The 25840-nt window shown below is 46.5% G+C and overlaps 1 protein-coding gene across 1 annotated transcript in view; it reads right to left on the bottom strand.

Moving 5' to 3' along the window:
* The window catches only part of LOC311232111 (elongation factor 1-alpha 1), a gene marked incomplete at both ends in the record, with an annotated part of 98457 nt that overhangs the window by 25796 nt on the left and 46821 nt on the right, over positions 1-25840 (bottom strand). Inside the window, one exon of the mRNA XM_084318797.1 lies at positions 17672-17822. Coding sequence (XP_084174923.1) covers positions 17672-17822 — 151 coding nt within the window. The remainder of the gene's footprint in view (positions 1-17671; positions 17823-25840) is intronic.

The raw sequence follows: 25840 nt of genomic DNA, 5'->3' as shown, positions 1-25840 counted from the left end.
CGATTGGCGAACTAACACGTATAAAATCGTTGTTGGCAGGGAAAGAGTTAAACAAGTCAAGAAGAAATATCACAATAAATCAAGAACAAAACAAAAACACCATGAAGTCCAAAACATTTAAAATAAATCAAATAAATGAATGCAACACTCCCAGACATATCCCATGCGAAGTTAAGGAAAAACTCACTAAAACCTAGCAATAGGAAAAAATGCATGGAGGAGATAAACCTTAGAAGGGCCGTTCAAGGGGGGATCTCCCTTCTTAGATGTCGTGATAGTAGTGTTGCAATAAAACAGGCGAGACAGTTGGTAAGAACTTCTTTTGGTAAATTATGCTCCACACTCTTCCCGGTGTCTAGATCTTCCAGACAGGGTTGTTCTCTGAGCCCCGGACTATTCACGCTTTCCCTCAAACCATTACATTTACATTTACATTTAGTCATTTAGCTGACGCTTTTATCCAAAGCGACTTACAAGTTCTGTACGACAAGACAGCAAGAAGGGTACAACTCTATCAGCTGAGTAACAATGTTTATCAAAGTGTTGCATGTTACAGTGTAGGTTAGTTTATTAGGACAAGTGCATGACAGTAAGGTTAGTCACGGTTAGATATTTTTTATTTTTATTTTTTTTATTTAATCATTTCAGATAATGGTTGAAGAAGTGAGACTTTAGTCGACGGCGAAAGATTGGACGGGATTCGGCTGTCCTAACTGGGATGGGTAGTTCATTCCACCATTGTGGGGCAAGGACTGAGAATAGGCGGCTTCTCTTTGATGACCCTCCGGGAGCTTGGATAGGAGTAGGTCTGAGGCGGCCAGAAGATGCGGAGCATAGGGGTCTTGAGGGTGTGTAGTTAGAGACCATTGACCGGAGTTAGGCGGGAGCGGTTGCCTTTGCCGCACGGTATGCTAGGTCGAGGGCCTTGAAGCGGATACGTGCAGCAATGGGGAGCCAGTGCAGGTCCCTAAGAAGTGGGGTGACATGGGCCGACTTCGGTAGGTTTGAGATCAGGCGGGCCGCTGCGTTTTGAATGAGTTGAAGAGGCTTGGTGGCAGTGGCCGGGAGGCCAGCTAGCAGTGCGTTGCAGTAGTCGAGGCGGGAGATGACTGTTGATTGGACGAGGAGTTGGGTGGCTTCTTTTGTCAGGAAGGGGCGTATCCTTCTGAGGTTGCTCAGGAGGAATCTGCATTAGCCCAATTCATCAGACAATCAGAAGAAATCGTCCCTATAATAATCAATGAGACACCACACAAAATTGCTCTATATGCGGATGACTTATTCATTTTCATGGAAGATCCCTCCCAATCAGCCGCAAAGTTACTTAACATAATCGATGACTTCGGTAAATTATCGGGCTTCAAGATTAATTGGCCCAAATCAGCTTGTCTACCTCTTAACACATCCTGTGCCGTTCACGAGAATTCTCGTTTCTGTGGCCCAACGGTTCAGTGCCAGAAAGAAGATTCTCGTTTCTGGGTCGTTATTTCTTTTATTCGCTATTTCCATTCATAATCCATCAAGGGAGGCTGTGGACTGCAGGCTGTCCTGAATGGGTCTGAGATCGCAAACGTCCAATATCGCCGCCTAACGCCTTGCGGCCGGTATTGCACATCCTTGGAAACTCTCTAGCTTGGTTTGTCCGTCGATCTAAAAAGTCCGGTCCGGGTTTTCCTAGTCGGGCAGGAGTAATGTTTATAACACATGGATTGAGGAGAATAAAGCACCGCCGGTTCATGTTCTTTGGTGGATTATGTTGGCAACACGATCGACATCAATACTTGGAATGGCGATCAAATAATTGGAATATTCTTTTTGCAGTACATCCTAGTCAAGGTAAGGGATATATGTTATCAATCTTGCGTTGATCCAATAATTCCTTCCCGGCGATCGGAGCATGTGTCTGTAATGTACTGTGTAACGTATTCCGTTGGTAACGATCGAAGCATAGAACCCACCCCCCCCCCCCCCCTTTCATGCATGCATGATGAAATAGCGGCGTTTCCTGGGATTACACAGAATTACTCTAAAACTATACTCATATTTACCACGGTATAAAAGGGGAATGTATGGATGCAAAATTGTGTTCTTTTTCACAAATTTAACGATAGATACTCGATGTCAAATGGGCAATAGTTTTATATCCATAGCTATGATATTTAATATAGTTTTAGCCCTGCAAACACGCCATGTATCCCCATTCATTAAAGCGCTGGCATTCATGCCACACGGCCCACAGCGACCTCTGGCGCTTAAAGTGTTAATGAGTTGGCCAAAGCGATGCAACTACCGGCTGACATCCCCATAGTTGAAGATTTTAAGTACTTAGGCATAGAGATCTTTCCCACACTGAATCAGACAACTAAATTTAACTTCACAGGCACATATAATAAAATACATCAGGACCTGGATAGATGGTCGAGCCTTACTAATTCGTTACAGGCCCGAGCATCCATAATTAAAATGAACATACTACCTAGGATACATTTTGTCAGCTCAATGCTTCCCCTGCCTCCTCCAATAGACCACTGGCGTAAGACTCAAACTATGATATCCAAATTTAATTTGGAATAATAAACGCCTGATAATCAAAATAACTACCACTCAATGTAGGAAACAGGATGGGGGCTTGGTAATCCCCGATTTTAAGTTATATTTCTGGTCCTTCTCGCTGAGACCCCTGATAAACTGGCTGGACCCAGAAATTGCTGTGTTATGGCGCTCCTTAAGTCAAAAGCACACGGCAGACGGGCGACGTCGCCTGGCGATGCGATCGGCTGTCGCTCGCTTACCACCCCACACCAGACACAACCGCTCAGGTAATATAATAAGCTATATGTGTCGCTCTGTTTAGATGGGGGTGTTGTTTCTCCCCGGGAGATATGGGAGGACGGACGGGATGTTAGGTTGTCGTGAAGCGAGCGTATTAGCAGGTAGCTGTGTTGTGCATTACGAGGGAAGTATTAACCTGTAAAACCCATATTGAGCTGGAATTAAACCGATTCTCGATTCTGATTGGCTGAAACAGTCAAGTTAGCCGTTGTTATTTCGTATAACACACTCCACGTGACCCCAGATCCCTCCCACAACCGAATAACTTTTTCTGAATGAGTCCGCCATAGATAGACAAATGGAAGTATGAATATATTTTGAACGAATCCTCCAAAAAATACACAGTCAACTGGAATATGTTATGGTTCGTTACACATATGTTGGATTATGTAATTGGTTTGTCATGACCCATTGTGAAACAAAATAAAAATCGCAAAAAAATAATAAAAAAATGGCTGTACATTTTTTTATTTTGGTCAGACTTGGATCTTGCTTGAGGCGGTCGGCTGGCGTAGCGGAGATTGCGCTCGTCACCAATGCAAGAGGCTGCGGTCTCGACTCCCAGAGTCAGCATTGACTTGCGGCTTGGGCCGATCGTCATACTAACTCGTTTGGCTGAGTTAGCGGGAGGGAAGTCGAGGGTGGTAATCTGGCGTTGTGGACAGCGATGCCTACAGGTCAGGTCTGGGCGCCTGCTCAGCGAAAGGCAGGAAATGGTGAAGGCAGCGTGACCTCCCACGCGTTACGCTTCACCAATGAGAGTCCTCGCTGCCAGGTGAAAAAAGAGCCACTGGCTGTCTCCACATGTGTCGGAGGAAGCATGTGGTAGACTTCAGGGTTCCCTTGTACCAACCAGTAGGAGGAACATGCGCACAACAACCAGGTAGGGGAGGGGGGGAATTGGCATAATGACTAAATTGGGATGGGGAGAACAATTTAAAATCAGGCGGAGAAAAAAAAAATACTTGGATCTTGTGTTTCCCAAACTTAGGGTCGCCAATTGGCGGAGTAAAATGCATAACAATCAGCCACATTGGAAGGGGGGGTGTGGCAGCTTCAGTTAATGCACAAAAGTAAAACGGTATTTTTATATACTGTAACATATATATTTTTTGATCCACTTTTTCTCCTCTTTTTCTATTTTTCTCCCATCCCAATTCCATTGTGCCAATTCTTCCCTCCTCTGTCTTGAACGTTGCTCGCATATGCCCCCCACTGGCCGGTTGTAGGGAGGATAGAAGCCTTGCATCACGTGTCCCCTCCGGTACACGAGGAGGCAGCCTGTCACATCTTTTCACGGGACTCTCATTGGTGAGGTGTAACGTGTGGGAGGCTCACACTACCCCCACCATTTCCTGTCTCTGCTGTGAAGGCGTCCCCAACCGACCTGTAGGAGTCGCTGTCCACAACGTCCAGATTACCACCCATCGACTTCCACCCTCTAACTCTGCCAATTGAGTTAGTATGACGGCTGGCCCAAGCCGGAGGCAACGCCGACAGCCGGAGTCGAACCCGGTGTCTCTTGCGTTGGTACCAGGGGCGCAATGTCCGCTGCGCCACCCAGCCGCATACTGTAACATATATATAATTTACACGTTTATAAAAAATATTTAAAATGTTTATTAGCAACGCCAAGCTTTCAAACCATTGCCTTTCTCTGTCCAAGACCCTCGTGCAACTGTGAGTAGTACTAGGGGTGGGGGGGGAAAGTAGTAGTATCGCGATACTTTGCATGGCGATACTGTATCGATACAGGGACGCCAAGTATCGATATTTAATAATTCATAATAAAAAAAAAACTAAATAAAAAAAAAAAAAATTATAAGTAAGTTGTATTGTTCATTTCAATACCTGTAATAGTACTGTGAGGTTCGCCTGTTCCCTGGACCTTTAATTCCCTGTCTCCTCACCTCACCAGCCCACACCCTCGCGTTGTTTTTACTCTCCTCTGCTCTTCAACAGCCCACACCCTTGGACTACCTTTCACAGCTGTGATAAGTTATGATTAGCGCCCCAGAGGGCTTTAAATACCTGGACTTCCCCTCCAGTCCTGGTCGGGTCGTTCTGTAAGCTCCTACGGGAGATTCTGTATCTGTATGCTACCATCTACCGCCGCGCTCCTGGTGAGACATCGTCATCGCTCTCTATTCTTCCACGGGAGGATTCCTTTGTTCTCACTGGGAGACGTTGTGCCACTCCAGACGCGCTCCACTCCAGACCCCGAGCCGGCGCGCTCTTCTAGCCGGCGCGCTCCTACTCCAGACGCGCATCGCTTCCTAATACTCTACGGGAGGATGCGTCTCTCCGAGCCGGCGCGCTCTTCTAGCCGGCGCGCTCCTACTCCAGACGCGCTCCACTCCAGACCCCGAGCCGGCGCGCTCTTCTAGCCGGCGCGCTCCTACTCCAGACGCGCTCCACTCCAGACCCCGAGCCGGCGCGCTCTTCTAGCCGGCGCGCTCCTACTCCAGACGCGCTCCACTCCAGACCCCGAGCCGGCGCGCTCCTACTCCAGACGCGCATCGCTTCCTAATACTCTACAGGAGGATGCGTCTCTCCGAGCCGGCGCGCTCTTCTAGCCGGCGTGCTCCTACTCCAGACGCGCTCCACTCCAGACCCCGAGCCGGCGCGCTCTTCTAGCCGGCGCGCTCCTACTCCAGACGCGCTCCACTCCAGACCCCGAGCCGGCGCGCTCTTCTAGCCGGCGCGCTCCTACTCCAGACGCGCTCCACTCCAGACCCCGAGCCGGCGCGCTCTTCTAGCTGGCGCGCTCCTACTCCAGACGCGCTCCACTCCAGACCCCGAGCCGGCGCGCTCTTCTAGCCGGCGCGCTCCTACTCCAGACGCGCATCGCTTCCTAATACTCTACGGGAGGATGCGTCTCTCCGAGCCGGCGCGCTCTTCTAGCCGGCGCGCTCCTACTCCAGACGCGCTCCACTCCAGACCCCGAGCCGACGCGCTCCTACTCCAGATGCGCATCGCTTCCTAATCCTCTACGGGAGGATGCATCTCTTCACTTCCGAGGAGGATCTCCTTGCCAGGCCTCCACCGTCAGAACCCTGCCTTCCCTGTAAGCAGCTCTGGCCCTCGCCCTGTCCAAGGCCTTAACCCTGTTTTCTCTGTCCCTGTCTCCAGCCCGCCTCCCCGGGCCTCTGTCCCTGTTCCCCTCTCCATTGCCCCTGTTCCTGCCCTGTCCTTTTGCCCTGGCCCTGTCCCTTAGCCTTCCCCTTAGCCTGCTCGCCTCTTAAAGGCACAGTGCCACGTTTTCCCTAATTCCTTGTTTCCAGTATTTTTGTGTTCTCCCTTAAAGGGACAGTGCCGCTTTTTGTTTTTATTGAATAAATGCCCTGTTTTGGCTTACTCTCATACCTGTCTTGTGTTGTGCGATTGGGGTCGGTTACAAACCATAACAAGTACAGTAGTCCACACACAAACACACATGTGCATTCAGTTAAGTTGGAATATGACTGTAATACAAACAGTTCAGTTTGTCAGGTACATGCAACACAGATTAGTGTTTAGATTATCTGTCTGCTTGAGAGAAAAAAAATATCGCAATACTCAGCGTATAGCGATATATTTAATATCGCGATACTATCATATCGTGACGCAAGGATCGCGATAGTATCGTATCGTGAGGTCTCTGGCGATTCCCACCCCTAGTGAGTACCTTTGAAATGTATCTGCGATACTTGTATAACGAACGTTTCGCGTCGGACCAGTTCTTCAGAGTTAAAATAGGGTGGTTTCCTATGGGGGAGCAAGGGACTGTGGATTCACTCGGCCAAACCTTGTTGGCGTGCATCACAGTCATGAAAGGGGCTACATATACGAATACAACCTCTCCTCATTCTTCCTGACATTACTGCATGACTGATCGCCATGCACGTGCACACATAGAGCCCAAGGGGTGCTTGAGCACCTGCCCTTTTGTCTCTCATAAAAAAGTACCCTTTTTATGCCAATTATTATAATTATTATTTTTAAATATAATACTTTTTTATTAAGTTATTCTTAGTTCCACCTAGGCTTGCCGCGGTAGTCAGTCAGTGATAACGGTGTCATTTAAAAAAATAAATTATCCACTTTTTCTCCTTGTTTTTCTGTGTTTTTCTCCCATCCCAATTTAGTTGTTATGCCAATTCCCCCCTCCCCTTCCTGGTCGTTGCTCGCATGTGCCCCCCACTGGTCGGTCTAGGGAGCCCTGAAGTCTATCAGATGCTTCCTCCGAGACATAGGAGACAGCCAGCAGCATCTTTTCACCTGCCAGCACGGACTCTCATTGGTGAGGTGTAACGTGTGGGAGGTCACACTACCCTCACCATCTCCCTCCCTCGCTGTGCAGGCGCCCTGACCGACCTGTAGGAGTCGCTGTTTACAACGACCAGAATACCACCCCACCGGCTTCCCTCCCGCTGACTCTGCCAATTGAGCCAGTATGACGGCCGGCCAAGCCGGAGGCAACGCTGACAGCCGGATTCGATACCAGTGTCTCTCGCGTTGGTGACGAGCGCTTAGTCCGCTGCGCCACCCAGCCGCCCTTTAACGGTGTCATTTTGTGTTCAGGAATCCACTTGAGTAAATGAATTGTATAGTTTCACTTTCACTTCTAGTCGTAGATTTTACTTCATGTGAGGCAGAGAAAGAAGGCTCTGTCTAGAGAAGATATGCCATATTACACAACAATGGCAGAGGATTTATCAATATTTTGGATTTAAACACCGCAGCTCGACTGGAGAGGAGCTTAGTCCAGATCAGCAAAAGTACATTTGCATTGTTTTGTTTTTTGTTTTTTGTTTTTCTCTGTGAGGGGAAAGTTGCACGGAAGAACGGTGTGTGTATGTGTGTGTGTCTTTCCATTGGTTATCATTATTAGGCGAACAAGAAAACGATGAAAATGTTCAGCCTATTGTACTCTGCTGTGTTAGAAACATATCATGGTTTTGTTTCAGGCACAACGTCAGGTTATTCTATAACCCTAGTTATATGAGTATAGCGAGCGCTCTGCTCTATTGGAACTATCCCTTTATCCAATCTAATAATGAATAATTTTCTCCACATGCACACACCCATCCGCCTGGCCACACCCACATCGGCTCCTCTACATAAGCGGGGTCGTGGCCACACCATCAGCTCCTTCCCAAGTCTTTCACCACCGAGGGCGAAGACCACGGGGTCCTCAGTGAGTCAGAGCAGAGCGCTCGCTATACTCATATAACTAGGGTTATAGAATAACCTGACGTTATATTATCGTATAGCTTACGCTCTGCTCTATTGGAACACAAGAGCTGAGCAGAGCGGAAGCTCGACAGATGTACCCGCTGAGGCCCCCCACAACCATCAGAACCGGGGAGGACCCGAGCCCCCTGGACCCCCCTAGCCGATTTCCCCTGGGGAACCGGCTTCCTTAACGGCTCCCACACCATTTCGGGGCAAAGTATGGCTGCCATCGGGCTATCAAGCCGAGGCACCCCGTCCTTAAGTCCCTGGACCAAACCCACCACCCGCATGACTGGCACGTAGGCGGGGGTAAGGCCAATGATGCGGGAGATTACCTGTCCCTGTGCCACGTAAGCCATTGCTGGGAAGAATGGGCAGACAACGCCCGTCTCTCTCACAGGACGACGTTGCCAGAGATGACCTATCATGTCATCAGGAACTGCCGGCACCTGGGGCTCTACTGGGGCTTCGAACAAGAGAGCTCCCGCCCCCTCCATGTAATCCTCAGTTTCCATCGGAAATGGAGAAGAGGCAAGATAACTCTCATTCGGCTCCAGCACAACACTAAAACCAGGCCGTTCACCCCTGCTGCTCGCCGCCTTACGACGAGAGCGAGCCGAGGCGAAGAGTCTGCGACGCAAATCCTCTGCCACCAGAGGTGCTGCTGGCCTATCGGCCGACTGTCCACTGGCGGGGGAACCAGGGCCGGAACCCGGCCATCTCACAGGAGATGAGGCTCAACGGCCCCTCGGCGAGGCAAACTCACCACCGGGCGCCGCCCAGGCGCACCTGGCTGCCACGACCGCGGAGCCAGAGACGCCCCACGACGCACGGAGGACGCTGCGATAGTGAAGCGCTGGTGGAGGGTAACGTTGTGAGCGTCTAGACCAGGGGTCTCAAACTCGCGGCCCGCGGGCCAATTGTGGCCCGAGGGATGATATTTTGCGGCCCCCTACTTGACATCAAAGTGTAGTCTTAATGCGGCCCGCGCGCTACTGTTTGCCGAGACGTTGCGCGAGAGTTGGAAGTTTTATTTATTTTATCACTTGTAGGCTACCATAGCGCAGGCTCATGACAGCAACGTTATGTTAGTGACTTGGTTGAAACGTGATTCCGGAGTGATATAAGTAAAGTGGAAGGCAAATGCATCCTCACTATCTCCTCTGACTGCGAGCAGTGCTCTGCATAAGCGGCTGGCTGCACTGCCACTGTCTGTGTCTGTGTACGGGTCTGGTCCAATCACATTCAGCATCCCGTCAGTGTTCCCCCCCCTCACCCACAGTCTGCAAATCAGATGCAGAGTAGGGGAGTAGGGCGGGTCTTCACGGAATGCAAGTCGTCTCTCTCTTTCAGTCCGATTCAGTTGACAGCGCATCTACAGTAAACTCGCTCCCAGTTTTATCTCCGTGAGATAAATGTAGCTACTAGCCTAGTTTCTAGCCATTTTCAAAGATGGTCAGTAAAAGTCAACTGCAATTCAAAGGTGAATGGACTGAAAAATATGCATTCATCCTGAGTCCCAGCACCAAACCAATGTGACTATATGCCAAGAAACGGTAGCTCTTGTGAAGGGTGGCAATTTGAAAATAATGTATGACTGAGTGATGGAGACCATGTTTGAAGGCAAACAAAAGCAAAGCACCCTCAGATCGCACAGCAACCAGAATAACTGAAATACTGGCTGGTGATTTGATTAAACAGCTTTGTGATAGAATAAAATGAGTCCACTGACACCACTGAAAAGCCTATGTTCTGAAGAACAATTCATGTTCTGAAGAACTGTTCATGTTCTGAAGAATTGTTCATGTTCTGAAATGTTATTGCTAAGGATTGAGAAGATTGGATCAGTTGTACTTTTTTTTGAATGCTTGAAACCCTTTTTTTGTGGAATATTTGATGCGGCCCAGCCTCACCCAGACTCTACCTCCAGCGGCCCCCAGGTAAATTGAGTTTGAGACCCCTGGTCTAGACCCTCCGACGGTGAAGACATTATCTCTTAGTTTTTCGTAAATTTGCGAGAGAGAAAAAACAAAGATACAATGTCAACGTAGCTCCTTTCCAACAACTATTTCGGCACTAAACTTAAAGTGGTGTGTTACAGACACTTTACGGTGGTGAAAATAGGGAAGGAGCTGATGGTGTGGCCACGACCTCGCTTATGTAGAGGAGTGGATGTGGGTGTGGCCAGGCGGATGGGTGTGTGCATGTGGATAAAATGATTCATTATTAGATTGGATAAAGGGATAGTTCCAATAGAGCAGAGCGTAAGCTATACGATAATATAACTGTAGTAAGGGGGATGGGAGGAGGGGAGAAACAGTCCAGTGCAGACTTTAATTAATTAATTGTCATCATGCCTTTACAAGCTTCAATGTTTTATTCATCATCTAAATATGGCAATACAAGCTTGATATGGGGGACCCTGATGTAGACAAGACGAAAGTCTTTCTCTGGTCTGTATCCCCTTAACAATTGTGTGTATTGAGCCGTACTGTATTGTACCCATTCTGCAATCTGTTAATACAATTTTCAACGAATCAATCAATCAATCAATCAATCAATCAATCAATCAATCAATCAATATTCAACATTAAATGAATGACCTTCTGTGTTAGTAAGTCAGTGTAAAGTCAGATGTATGGGCCTTTTAAGTCAGTGATAAAAGTGTCTTTCAAGGATAAGTGAGCTCCTGCACTGATTATTATAGTTCAATATTTGATCACCCTCCAAACCCTCCAAAAAGCATAAAAAGGGGGCCCCCCGCCCCCTTTTTATTTATTTTTTTAACATGTTTTGGCCTTAAATAGTTAAAAAATATCTGTCATTTCTGAAAATAAGTTACAAAAGTAAAAAAAAAAAAAAAAAAAAAAAAAAAAAAAAGCGTTTTGGAAAATAGCTATTTATTTTATTATCATAAAAAAGTGTTTTCTATACAGAGATATCGACATCGGTAAATATCGGTATCGGCCAGAACAGCAATATTAATATCGGTTATCGGTATCGGCCACAATTTTCACATCAGTGCATCACTAAAAACTTTATCTAACAGATTGCAGAATGGGTACAATACAGTACGGCTCAATACACACAATTGTTAAGGGGATGCAGACCAATTACATCAGGGTCCCCCATTTTCAATTCATGACATACACAACATACATGACATTTATGGCATAGGGACATACATGACATACAGGTATTTAGTACTGTTACATTTGTGACATATACGATATTCAAATATACAGTACTGTTACCCATAGATCCTGACAGAGTATATACATATGATGGGGAGGGGACTGTACATTAGGAGGGGGTGGGTGGGTGGGAGAGAAATATACATACGGTGGGGAGAGAATATATACATACGGTGGGGAGGAGACTGTACATTAGGAGGGGGTGGGTGGGTGGGAGAGAAATATACATACGGTGGGGAGAGAATATATACATGCGGTGGGGAGGAGACTGTCTATTAGGAGGGGGTGGGTTAAGAGCGGTTTTGAATGTGGGTAGGCATTCACATTCCTTTACAGCTTTGGGTAGGGCGTTCCACATTGATGTGGCATAATATGCGAAACGTGTTTAGTCCCTTGTTTGAGCCGAATCTGGGTTTAACATGATTTGTTGAGCTTCCTCTGGTGTTGTGGTCGTGGTATTCACTGACCTTTGGGAAGTATTTTGACATGTACATGGGTACCTTAGTCGTGTATAGTGTATCTTGTAGACCAGGCCCATTGCAAGTTGCTGTACTCTGTCGTCTACTCTAAGCCATCCTAGGTTGTCAAAGTGGGCAGGGGTGAGGTGGGTTCTAGGGGTAAGGTCAAGTAGTAGTCTGACCAGTTTGTTTTGTGATGTTTGTAATCTTGTTTTTAGCGCCTTTGAGGTGCTTTGGTACCATGAGGTGCAAGCATAGTCGTATTTGTATTCAGCGTATTCTTGTTTACCAGAGAGGAGATCCGGTACAAGAATCTAGTTCGTTGGTTGACTTTTTTTATTACCTTGGATGCCATTTTGTCACAGGAACCTAGGTATGTAATTTCATCTTTCCTTGTGACAATATTGTCACCCACTGTAACTGAGAAGCCGTCGGTCTTGCTGAGTTTGTTATTTGATCCGAAGATAATGGACTCTGTTTTACCCAGGTGTAATGATAGTTTGTTATCAGCGAGCCAGGTGCAGATTCTGCCGAATTCAGAGCTGAGGGCTTTTTCAACCTGTAACTTGTTCTTGTCAGAGACCAGCAGGGCTGAGTCGTCCGCGAACAAGAACAAGTTACAGTCACAAGCTGACGACATGTAATTTGCATAAATTAGAAACAGTAGCGGTCCTAGTATGCTTCCTTGTGGAACACCACAGCTCACTGTGAGGGGGGGGGGGGGGGGGGATAGAGTACCGTTTACCTCCACCATCTGTTCTCTCCCCTCCAGGTAGGATTGCATCCAGCTCACTGATAAACTATCAAAACCGGGCGGCTACATGGTGCAGTGGGCAAGGCTCTCACCACGAATACTGGAGGCTGGGCTCAAACAGATCATCTCCCTGTTCGAGCCCAGCGCTCCACATTGCTTTCAGTTTAGCTGGTCGTCCGCACTAATACACATTGGCAGTATTAGGGGGAGGGAAACTGATGGGTGGGGATCGGGCGTTGTGGACAGCGACTCCTACAGGTCGGTTGGTGCGCCTGCGCAGTAGAATCAGGAAGCGACGGGGGCGGGGCCCCTCCAAAGCCCAGACCCCCGATGCTGAAAGATCGAGCCGCACAGGTGGAAAGATGCGACTGCTGTTACCTCGAGTATCGGAGGGGACTCGTGCTATGTATGACTTAGTCCACATTGCAGCCGGCTTGTGGGAGGCATGAAACAGCGTTCAAAGACAGGGGAGGGTTGAATTGGACTATACGAAAATTGGGATGGGAGAAAAATAGAAAATGGGATCAAAAAAAATAAACTATCAAAACTAGGGATGTCCGATATTATCGGCCTACCGATATTATCGGCCGATATCGGCATTAAAATGTGATATCGGAAAATATCGGTATCGGTTTTCAAATTTTTCAAATACATGACGCAGTATTTGCCCGCGTCCACCTCTTGTTTGATGTGGTCGTTCAAATAGAGAAGGCATGTGTCAGTGGAGTGGGATGCTCTGAAGCCAGATTGGAATTCGTAGATTAGATTTTTTTCCGCCAGGTACTTTTCGACCTGTTCGTAGACTATTTTCTCCATGACTTTCGAGATGGAGGTAAGAATAGAAACAGGGCGGTAGTTGCCTGGGTCTAATTTGCTGCCCTTTTTGTGCAGAGGGGTCACTCTCGCAATTTTAAAGTCCTTATCGCTTATCATAACTTATCGCTATGAGATGGAAAGAACCTGAGAAACTCACAGTAATTAACTGGTCCCTGACATTGCTGGGTGTAAATTGAAAATAAATGTGTTTTATCAAAAGAAAAATAACTTCTTTTGGTGTTTGTAATTATGACATGCGTGTTTTTGAATAATTAATAAATAAAGGTTACATTTCTCTACTATTTTGGGTGTAAAATCGGGCTGAACAAATTAAATAGACTTACTTCTATTTGAGAAATACTTCTCAAAGGGCATTGTAATTTCCCTCCAACCTACTACATACGTAGGTGCTTTCAGCTTTCTTATTTACACTAGGCTTGCTGCGGTAGTCGATGTTACCAGTGTTACCAGTGGTACCAGTGTTCAGGCTCCACCGAGTACATTACTTGCCAATCGGTGTATGTTTAAAAAAATTTTTTTTAAATAAAACCCATTTAGTTTTCACACAGTGCCCACATTCATTGAATAAAACATTTGGATTTAGAAATATTTGGGATTAAACCCTGCAGCAGATGGACTGGAGAGGAGCTCAGAGGACCAGTCCAGACCAGCGGCTCTACTGGAGAGGAGCTCAGAGGACCAGTCCAGACCAGAGGCTCTACTGGAGAGGAGCTCAGAGGACCAGTCCAGACCAGCGGCTCTACTGGAGAGGAGCTCAGAGGACCAGTCCAGATCAGCGGCTCTACTGGAGAGGAGCTCAGAGGACCAGTCCAGACCAGCAGCGGATTGACTGGAGGAGCTCAGAGGACCAGTCCAGACCAGCAGCGGATCGACTGGAGAGGAGCTCAGAGGATCAGTCCAGACCAGCAGCAGCTCTACTGGAGAGGAGCTCAGAGGACCGGTCCAGACCAGCAGTGGATCAACTGGAGAGGAGCTCAGAGGGTCAGTCCAGACTAGCAGCGGATCGACTGGAGAGGAGCTCAGAGGACCAGTCCAGACCAGCAGCGGATCGACTGGAGAGGAGCTCAGAGGACCAGTCCAGACCAGCAGCGGATCGACAGGAGAGGAGCTCAGAGGACCAGTCCAGACCAGCAGCGGATCGACTGGAGAGGAGCTCAGAGGACCAGTCCAGACCAGCAGCGGATTGACTGGAGAGGAGCTCAGAGGATCAGTCCAGACCAGCAGCGGATTGACTGGAGAGGAGCTCAGAGGACCAGTCCAGACCAGCAGCGGATCGACTGGAGAGGAGCTCAGAGGATCAGTCCAGACCAGCAGCGGATCGACTGGAGAGGAGCTCAGAGGACCAGTCCAGACCAGCAGCAGCTCGACTGGAGAGGAGCTCAGAGGACCAGTACAGACCAGCAGCAGCTCGACTGGAGAGGAGCTCAGAGGACCAGTATAAAGCTGCAGCTACATTGATTCATCATTGATCCGTCAATGAACGGATAGAAGATTTACAAAACGTATTACTGTGGGTGGCTAGGTGGTGTAGTGGGCAAGGCGCTCACCACCAATGCAGGAGACGCTGGGTTCGAGCCCAGCTCTCCACATTGCTATCAGCTTGGCTGGTCGTTCATACTAATACAATTGGCAGTATTAGGGGGTGGGAAGCTGATGGGTGGGGATCGGACGTTGTGGACAGCGACTCCTACAGGTCGGTTGGTGCGCCTGCGCAGCAGAATCAGGAAGCGACGGGGGCGGCGTGTCCCTCCCACGCAGACCCCCGCCGCTGAGAGATCACGCTGTGCAGGTGAAAAGATGCGACGGCTGCTTCCTCGAGTACCGGAGGGGACACGTGATGTAAGGCTTTGTCCACATTGCAGCCGGCTTGTGGGAGGCATGGCCTAACAGCGTTCGAGACAGGGGAGGGTAGAATTGGACGATACGAAATTGGGATGGGAGAAAAATAGAAAATGGGAGAAAAAGTTGATAAAAAAAAATAAAACGTATTACTGTCCGTTGGTTTATTTTCAGATTAGAACACAACATCAACTCTGTCTGTCCAACAAATGGATACTTGTTACGATTAGTACGCTTCTTAGTCATGTTGGACCCAGCTGGCAGAGTATGGATAGATGAGACCGGAGACAGCACTTGACGATTAACAGTTTACTTCAACACATACACGTACACACACACAGGTAACATTTATCAATGAACGCGCCCAGCAGGGCAGGACAGACAGGACTATATACACAAGACTAATTGACAAGACACAGAGGGTAATTTACAAACAAGACACAGGTGTGGTAGACAGAAACAATAGAGCACAGAGTACTGGGAAAACAATAACAAATAACCAGACTAAAACATAATTACAAACCACAGACAGGGAAACACAAGACTAACACAGTGGAGACAACAATAACAACAACAACACAGATAGTACACATAACAAACACAACTGACAATAAACAATAATGAGTTGATGTGTGAGCTGATGCCAGATCGGCATCAGCCCACCGGTTGGAAATGATGACTGAGAGTTATTGTTATTGATGGGAGGTTGTGAATATAAATGTCTGGATCCTGATCCCATAGGACCAGGACCGGAGGAAGTGTTACAGTACCCCGCCCTCGAAGGTCGACTCCCAGGCGACCCAACAGGCCCCCCGGGAACGGGGAGGGTGGGGGGGACGGAAGCCGCATCAGCGAAAAGAGGAGGGGGGAGGACGGGGGTTCGAGGGACGGGGCCTGCGGGAACAGGAACGGGGGGAGGGGGCTGACGAGGAGGGCTGGAGCAGGGAAGGATGGGAGGAAGAGACGACGGCTCCGGAGCGCGACCTGGGGCTGGGGTCTCCACGGTGGCGAGACCCCCCGCCGAACCCCGAACCGGAGGCTCTCTGGCGACAGGACGCGGTGCAAGACCCCCAACCGGGGTCCCTCCGGCAGCGGAATCCGACGTCGTCCTCCAGGTCTGCCATGGTGGTGGCTCGTTCTCTGGAACCTCCCAGGGCGGAGGAGACCTCGACCAGACCGGCGAGGAAGACCTGCGGTCCTGGGAACCCCTTCCCCTGGGGCTGTGGCGTCGGGATCCGCGCCCCGTCCCCGACGCTCCCCTGCGGACCAGGCGACTTCCCACCCAGGGATCCAGCACCAGGGTGGCCGCCGCGCAAGCACCCGATATCATCGGTGCCGCTGGCCCAGCCACTGCGTCCCATGGTACCAGACCCAGAGCGGTCGCCTGGTCGGCACGCAGGACGGAAGCGCCCAGGATCTGCCGGTTCCAAGTTCGGCGCGGTCATTCTGTTACGATTAGTACGCTTCTTAGTCATGTTGGACCCAGCTGGCAGAGTATGGATAGATGAGACCGGAGACAGCACTTGACGATTAACAGTTTACTTCAACACATACACGTACACACACACAGGTAACATTTATCAATGACCGCGCCCAGCAGGGCAGGACAGACAGGACTATATACACAAGACTAATTGACAAGACACAGAGGGTAATTTACAAACAAGACACAGGTGTGGTAGACAGAAACAATAGAGCACAGAGTACTGGGAAAACAATAACAAACAACCAGACTAAAACATAATTACAAACCACAGACAGGGAAACACAAGACTAACACAGTGGAGACAACAATAACAACAACAACACAGATAGTACACATAACAAACACAACTGACAATAAACAATAATGAGTTGATGTGTGAGCTGATGCCAGATCGGCATCAGCCCACCGGTTGGAAATGATGACTGAGAGTTATTGTTATTGATGGGAGGTTGTGAATATAAATGTCTGGATCCTGATCCCATAGGACCAGGACCGGAGGAAGTGTTACAGATACTAGTCATTGAAAATGAATTCATAACAGACAGCGGATAAATGTAGCGCATAATGTTAAAGATCAAAGTAAGTGCTCTAAAGATATTGAACATCATTTTGTAAAATGGTAATCTCTCTCTTTTATTCAGAACTATTTTATTGCACTGCACTATTGCAATATTTTACTCTGTCTATTCTATTTTACTCTTTTTTATTATTGTCTATTTTAAAAACTGAATCAAACCATAAACAAGGTGACCTATTGGAATGTTAGATCCTAATGTGAAAAACTGTGATTTTATATGTCTGCACTTTATATGCTTATTTTGTGCCTGTCTTTTTTCTGTTGTGAAGCACTTTGAGCTGCAATTTTTGTATGAAAGGTGCTATACAAATAAAGTGTATTATTATATATTATTATATTATACCAGTGTTGTCATTACTTTATTATTCATGGACAATTTCACATCACTGCGGCAACCCTGGACTACACCCCACCCCCCACCACCCACACACGCACACACACGCACGAACGCACGCACGCACACACACACACACTCACCTCCAATCTTGTAGACGTCTTGCAGAGGGAGGCGGAGGGGCTTGTCCGTGGGGCGGGAGGGAGGCTGGATGGCATCCAGGGCCTCCAGCAGTGTGGTGCCCGAGGCGTTGCCATCTTTACGGTTGATCTTCCAGCTCTTGAACCAGGTCATCTACGGGTAGAGAGGATAAATGGCAGGGGTTATTATAGCCTATTGCATCTTTTATAATAAATTAGTGTAAAACTCATGATATATATATATATTTTTTTTTACCCGCTTTTTTCTCCTCCTTTTTCTGTGATTTTTCTCCCATCCCAATTTCCTCTCTTGCCAATTCTCCCTCCCCTGTCCTGATTGTTGCTCGCATGTGCCCCCCACTGGCCGGTCGTAGGGAGGATAGAAGCCCATCACATGTCCCCTCCAATACATGTGGAGGCAGCCAGTCACTTCTTTTCACCTGCCAGCGCGGACTCTCATTGGCGAGGTGTAACATGTGGGAGGCTCACACTGCCCCCGCCATTTCCTGTCTTTGCTGTGCAGGTGCCCTGACCGACCTGTAGGAGTCGCTGTTTACAACGACCAGATTACCACCCATCGACTCCCCTCCCGCTGACTCTGCCAATTGAGTCAGTATGACGGCCGGCCCAAGCCGGAGGCAACGCTGACAGCCGGATTCGATACCGGTGTCTCTTGCGTTGGTGACGAGCGCAATGTCCGCTGCGCCACCCAGCCGCTCCTTCATGATATATATTTTTTAAACCTAACGTAGATTGCATGTCCCATAATGTAACAAAATAACAAATATATGAGTTAGTCAGTGGTAGAAGAAGTACACAGTTCCTTTACTTAAGTAAAAGTAGAAATACTCAGATAAATGAGTACTCTGATAAAAGTGAAAGTCCCCCATTAAAATTATACGTGTACTTGTACTTAAGTATCTAAATGACATTTGTAAACCCTGCAGCAGATCGACTGGAGAGGAGCTCAGAGGACCAGTCCAGACCAGCGGCTCTACTGGAGAGGAGCTCAGAGGACCAGTCCAGACCAGCGGCTCTACTGGAGAGGAGCTCAGAGGACCAGTCCAGACCAGCGGCTCTACTGGAGAGGAGCTCAGAGGACCAGTCCAGACCAGCAGCGGATCGACTGGAGAGGAGCTCAGAGGATCAGTCCAGAGTCCAGACCAGCAGCGGATCGACTGGAGAGGAGCTCAGAGGACCAGTCCAGACCAGCAGCGGATCGACTGGAGAGGAGCTGAGAGGACCAGTCCAGACCAGCAGCGGATTGACTGGAGAGGAGCTCAGAGGACCAGTCCAGACCAGCAGCGGATCGACTGGAGAGGAGCTGAGAGGACCAGTCCAGACCAGCAGCGGATTGACTGGAGAGGAGCTCAGAGGACCAGTCTAGACCAGCAGCAGCTCGACTGGAGAGGAGCTCAGAGGACCAGTCCAGACCAGCAGCAGCTCGACTGGAGAGGAGCTCAGAGGATCAGTCCAGACCAGCAGCGGATCGACTGGAGAGGAGCTCAGAGGAGCTCAAATTCTACTTGTACTTAAGTATCTAAATGACGTTTGTGTATTCCAGTGCTTGGGAGCATTCAAACCTCAATCCATTGACCTCTAAAAGTTATGTTAAAGTGGTATGTGGTCCAGTTATGCTACTCTGATTAAAGGTTACGTTAAAGTGGTATGTGGTCCAGTTGTGTTTTCTATGCAAAATAATTGTAAAAAGTACAATATTTCCTTTGAAATGTAGTGAAGTAAAAGTATAAAGTTCCCTAAAATGAAAATACTCATGTAAAGTACAAGTAGCTCGAAATTGTACATAATTCAGGGCGGTCGGGTGGCGTAGCAGAGATTGCGCTCGTCACCAATGCAAGAGGCTGCGGTCTCGACTCCCGGAGTCAGCATTGCCTGCGGCTTAGGCTGATCATCATACTCCGTGGTATGCAGGAATGGAACTCTCTTCCCAGACATGTTAAGCAGGAGAATAGTAAATGTCGTTTCAAAATCGTGGTAAAACAACATTTTCAACCAAAGAAATTGACATTCCCTAATAGATAGTGTGTACGTAAATGAAAATGTATGTGTCTGATAAAGAGATAGGTATATATGGATGAAAAGGCATGTGTCTGATAGGGATATATTATTAAAATATTGTATAATTGGCTGATATGAACATAGATAATGTATGTAAAAGCTAAATAGTATATTATGCTGTATTGTATTATGAATTAATTATGAGTAGGTATTATTGTATTGTATTATGAATTCATTCATAAGGAGTATATATTTTTATATTGTATTATGAATTTGATTAGGGTTTTTATTGTTGTTTTAATTGTCTGTATGACATGTAAATGTTGTGAGTGTATAAGGGTTTTTATTGTTGTTTTAATTGTCTGTATGACATGTAAATGTTATGAGTGTATAAGGGTTTTTATTGTTGTTTTAATTGTCTGTATGACATGTAAATGTTGTGAGTGTATAAGTCTGTAACTGTATTTTATGTGTTATGGACCCCAGGAAGAATAGCCCCAGCACTGCTGTGGCTAATGGGGATCCAAATAAACTTAAACTTAAACTTAAACTCGTTTGGCTGAGTTAGCGGGAGGGAAGTCGTGGGTGGTAATCTGGCGTTGTGGACAGTGACGCCTACAGGTCAGGTCTGGGCACCTGCTCAGCGAAAGGCAGGAAATGGTGAAGGCAGCGTGACCTCCCACGGGTTACACTTCCTCGCTGCCAGGTGAAAAAAGAGAGCCGCTGGCTGTCTCCGCCAATAGGGTATATATGCAGAGCCGCAAGCCCAACGTCTGGGCGGGGCTTCGTGGCTTGGACTAGGTTTGAGGCGGGACTTCGTGGCTTGGACTAGGTTTGACTGTGCGTGGGCGGGGCGTCGTGGCTTGTACCTTGTTTTGTACTACTGCGCATGCAGATGAGGGGGGGGGGGCTCTCTTGCTCACTCGCTCGCTCTCTCTCTCTCTCTCCTTGTTTACGACATACACAACATTGTCTTGTGTTACATTTGTGATTGATTGATTGAAAACTTTATTAACAGATTGCAGAATGGGTACAATACAGTACAGCTCAATACACACAATTGTTAAGGCCAGAGAAAGACTTTCGTCTTGTTTACATCAGGGTCCCCCATTTTCAATTCATCATAACATGACATACATGACATACAGATAGACAATACTGCTACATCTATACATTATTTATGACATACCAGATCTACAAATATACAGCACTGTTTGTGATACAAAAATAGAGTATATACATTTGAGGGGGAAGAAACTGTACATTGGAAGAGGTTGGGTAGGTGGGGTGGGGGGTGGGGTTGGGTAGGTGGGGAAAACTGTACATTGGAGGGGGTTGGGTGGGGGGGACTGTGCATTTGAGTGGGTTGGGTTTGGACATTTAAGTTTGTGACATACAAGATATGCAAATATGGTTAGAGTTACATTGATGGAGAGACTGTTAATTAACTGGTTAGTTACATCAGAATCAGTAAATAAGAGGTTGAATAAAATTATATGGGATATAAACTAAATTAAATATAGCACATATATAAATAAAAAAAATAGGAATAGGCCAGGGCTGTACAACTGGGCAGATGTGGTCAATTATATACACTAATTAGAATGAGTAACAATGCAGTGGGCAAGTATATAGTCCAGTAGGGTGTGTTAATGTAACACAGTGGGGGGTGTCAGTCAGGGTCCCGAGCCTTGTTGATGAGGCTCACTGCAGAGGGGAAGAAACTGTTCTTGTGGGGTGAGGTTTTGGCCCTGGTGGACCACAGCCTCCTTCCAGAGGGGAGTGACTCAAACAGGTTGTGACTGGGGTGGTAGGGGTCGGCCACAATCTTACCTGCACGCTTCAGAGTTCTGGAGAGGCGTACAGGTCCTGGAGAGATGGCAGATTGCAGCCGATCACCTTCTCAGCAGAGTGGATGACACGCTGCAGCCTGCCTTTGTCCTTGGCTGCAGCATACCATAGTGTGATGGAGGCGAGGATGGACTCAATGTGCAGCATACCATAGTGTGATGGAGGTGAGGATGGACTCAATGTACCTATAAATACTAACTAGATAGTTGATGATAAACATTTAATTTCATTATCTGAAATATTCTAAAATCGAATTGTTTTACCCTGTGCACCCCAGACACAAACTTTGGTTAGAATTTTAATAATTTTCTAGAGGTTTAAATTGCTGGGGTGAAATTTACCTCAAGAAAACCAAATGTAATGTAAATTGTAAATTTGAGGATAGCAGGATGTTAAATGCACACAAGATTACTTTAGCCTTTCCTGAGCTAGACATTATCAAACAGATCTATAAGCAGATGTATGGATGTCTGGCATCTTTGTCATGACAGCTAAAGCTTCTTTCGGTTTAGTGTCTGTGGCTGTGCAGGGATTCATGGGAAAAGAAACGGGTTGGTACGTAATGGGCTGCTGGAGTTAAAATGACTTGTACCTGAGGCCTGCCTGGACACATGACATAAGGTGTGGTCCACCCGTCACCTCTCACTTTACCATGACTGCACATTAACCTGGCACACAACATACTTGTTCACATATATCATTTTTCTTTCACTCTAAAGGAAATATGTCTCACATACAGTAGACCCCCCCAGTACTTTGTGGAGACGAAGATGGGAAGCCCATCTGTGGACCTGATGATGAGTACCAGTCTTCTCCTCAGACATATAAAATCAGTTTTTCACATTAGGATCTAACATCCCAACAGGCCACCTTGTTTATGGTTTGATTCAGTTTTAGTAGAATGTGAAAGACAAGAATGACATTGATGTGACATACTATAAAATCAGTTTCTTTACAGTGCAATGAAATAGTTCTGGATTACTGTTACTGTACAGTTCAAAGTCATATTTACCTTCTGTTTGGTATCCACAGTTTAAAACCTGACAGTCTTCCCTCTTGTCTGACACCCACTCTTAACACTTTCACTGCCACTCACGAGATATCTCGGGTTGCCTACCCTAGTATACCCGAGCGCCGCCGGCGATTAGCCCCCTATCGTCTCCCAGATGACATAAGGGATTTTGGAATGGACTCAATGAAAATGGATGGGGGAAAAAATCCTGTACTCCACATTTTCCAGTCCACTGATGCAGCCGGGGTTATCACAGTTCATTCTGGAGCCTCTCAGACCCGCGGAATCATGTACTGCACTGTACACACGTTGGATCCATACACTTATCGATTTTTTCGAATGGTGATCAGGAATTGGAATATACCAGTTGGATACCATCTGATGTCAGGTAAGGAATCTATGTTATCAGTGTTAGGATAATCAGACAAATTTTGATGAAGATATAGGCTGTTTTGTGAAATGGGCTCTTTCGGTTTCACTGTAAAAGTCCAAGAGGAAATGAACACGGCGATTATCCGTGCGCGGCTCGAATGTGCTTGCGTGCACGTATAATATTGATCATCTAGCGTTTATTTGAAAACTATTCATAAATAGGCCGACAAATATCAACGTTCTGGAATATTCCAGTAAAAGACGATTATCATAGAATGGTCTAGAATGAACTGTTTTTTACCTCAAAACGGGTGCTTTTCAAAATGCTCTCAAAACGGAAATGAAGCGATAAAAAACCAATCTGCCTTGACAGCACTGACTGGAAAAGGATTCTTTGATAAGCGACGGGCAGATTAGACACATAGCCATAATTTAAAACATAGATTAGGCGATATTAAGCGTAACATTGGCGCCGATGGTGGCATTGAAGCGCTACCTCTGGCGCCACCTCGTGGCATTCAAAGTGTTAATGGTTTATGGTATATATCAGTAAACACAATGGGTTTGATAAGCAATTGTTTTGATAATCAACCATGTGAGAAAGTACTGTATATCAAGTGCAATGCTGCATATTTCCATCTCTAGATTCCACATACTATAAATACTGCCAACAATGTAGAATGCATTACAGTTACCAGGAATGGAAGGGCTGACCTTCGAAGCTTTTTTTGGCAATCGAAGCTTCGGGGCCGAGCTTCGATTTTAATTCGAAGCTTCAAATAAAAAAATAAAAAAAGATATTCATTATAATATATATATATATATTTTTTTTTTATTCTTTTTTTTATCTTATGTTGTGGGACTTGTACAGCACTTTGGTAAACTTTGTTGTTTTTAAATGTGCTCTATAAATAAAGTGGATTGGATTAATGAATTAAGTAGCCCCTTTCGTGACTGTGACGCAGCCAACAAGGTTTCACTCGGCTGCGCTGCCTGGGTGCAGTGGGGCAGCCAACGACATGACATTACATAATTATGTTGCAACCTTCATCTATCAAGCAAACAATTGTATTATATTTAATTTATCATTTATAATTTATAATTATATCAGACAATGCACCTACAAAAGCAGATGATTACAATTAAATTAGCCAACTTGGTAACACATTAGTCATAGCAGCATAGGCATAGCCTTATTAATGTTTTGTGTGGCGTCGCCGTCGTGTACAAGGATACTTAAGTTTTTTAGGTGATTTGACAAAGTCGTTGTAGAGGCATTGTCTTTGCATATTTTAAAGTGTAACCACACGTCTGATGACTTCTTCGTCGACATGTCTGCTGCACATGTCCTTGTTGTTTTCAACACAGATAATCTCCACGTGCTTGTTGTAGAGAGGTGGAGTCGAGGAGCCGCTTACTTTCGTTTCATTGGAATGGAGGCGCAAGATTTTGGAGGCAAACAAAATAATAATAAATAACGTTTTAATTTTTTTTTATTTCGAAGTATTTAAGACAGCCCTTAAGATTGTCTACACAACTTCAACGACAGCTACCCTTGTGCCTTTACTTTAGGAATGTTACAGGTTAGAAACTGGCTGACAACTTATTAAATGTACATGGAAATTTGAGGCTCTTACAGATTGAAACTTTATTAACAGATGCAGAATACAATACAGTACAACTCAAGACACAGAACATGAGTATGCAAAATAAAAAATGAACACAGATTTGAGGGCAAATAGAGTTACGAGGTTTAGACAGATGATCGTTTAATGCTTTCCCATTAGGGGTGTAAAGGTACACATATCCGTACCGAACCGGTTTCAGTGTGTAACGTACCGAACAAATACGGTATGTTAATAACCACTAATGATTTATGGCCATGTTTTTTTTTCACAATCCAATATAATTCTTTTTTCTCTTTTACAAGTCGATTATTCATTTCATTTATAGAATATTCGTTGACAGCCCTACAATACAATTAGTGTCTATCTGTATGTCATGTATGTCATGTTATGATGAATTGAAAATGGGGGACCCTGATGTAAACAAGACGAAAGTCTTTCTCTGGTCTGCATCCCCTTAACAATTGTACCCATTCTGCAATCTGTTAATAAAGTTTTCAATCAATCAATCACAAATGTAACACAAGACGATGTTGTGTATGTCGTAAACAAGGAGAGAGAGAGAGAGAGAGAGAGAGAGAGAGAGAGAGCGAGCGAGTGAGCAAGAGAGCCCCCCCCCCCCTCATCCGCATGCGCAGTAGTACAAAACAAGGTACAAGCCACGACGCCCCGCCCACGCACAGTCAAACCTAGTCCAAGCCACGAATCCCCGCCTCAAACCTAGTCCAAGCCACGAAGCCCCGCCCAGACGTTGGGCTTGCGGCTCTGCAGATATACCCTACTCGTCTCCGCATGTGTCGGAGGAAGCATGTGGTAGACTTCAGGGTTCCCTTGTACCGACCAGTAGGGGGAACATGCGCACAACGACCAGGTAGGGGAGGGGGGAATTGACATAACGACTAAATTGGGATGGGGGAGAAAAGCATAGAAAATCAGGCGGAGAAAAAGAGGATAAAAAATAAATATAAATAAATTGTACTTAATTCCAGTACTTGAGTAAAAGTACTTAGTTAATTTCCACCACTGGAGTTAGTGTTTCAATAGTTAGGTCTTCTTCTAGACTTAGTGCGGTGGCTTAGCACCAGATTTGAGAAGGATGTGGACACGCCGGACAAAAGCACCAAATTTTCCCCACGTGTTCCTCATCATCATAGCTTTCATTTTGGGGTAGGGGCCACGTCATCATGATGGATTTCAAGATGGCCGCCATGTAAAATCAAGGTTCTGCCCATTAATAAATATCTTGGTCCATAGCGGGCTCAATATTTGAGCGGGTTTTAATAGGCAATGATT

Source organism: Notolepis coatsorum (assembly GCF_963971535.1).
Source record: "Notolepis coatsorum genome assembly, chromosome: 7".
Lineage (NCBI taxonomy): Eukaryota > Metazoa > Chordata > Actinopteri > Aulopiformes > Paralepididae > Notolepis > Notolepis coatsorum.
This window is presented reverse-complemented; position numbering and strand designations above follow the sequence as displayed.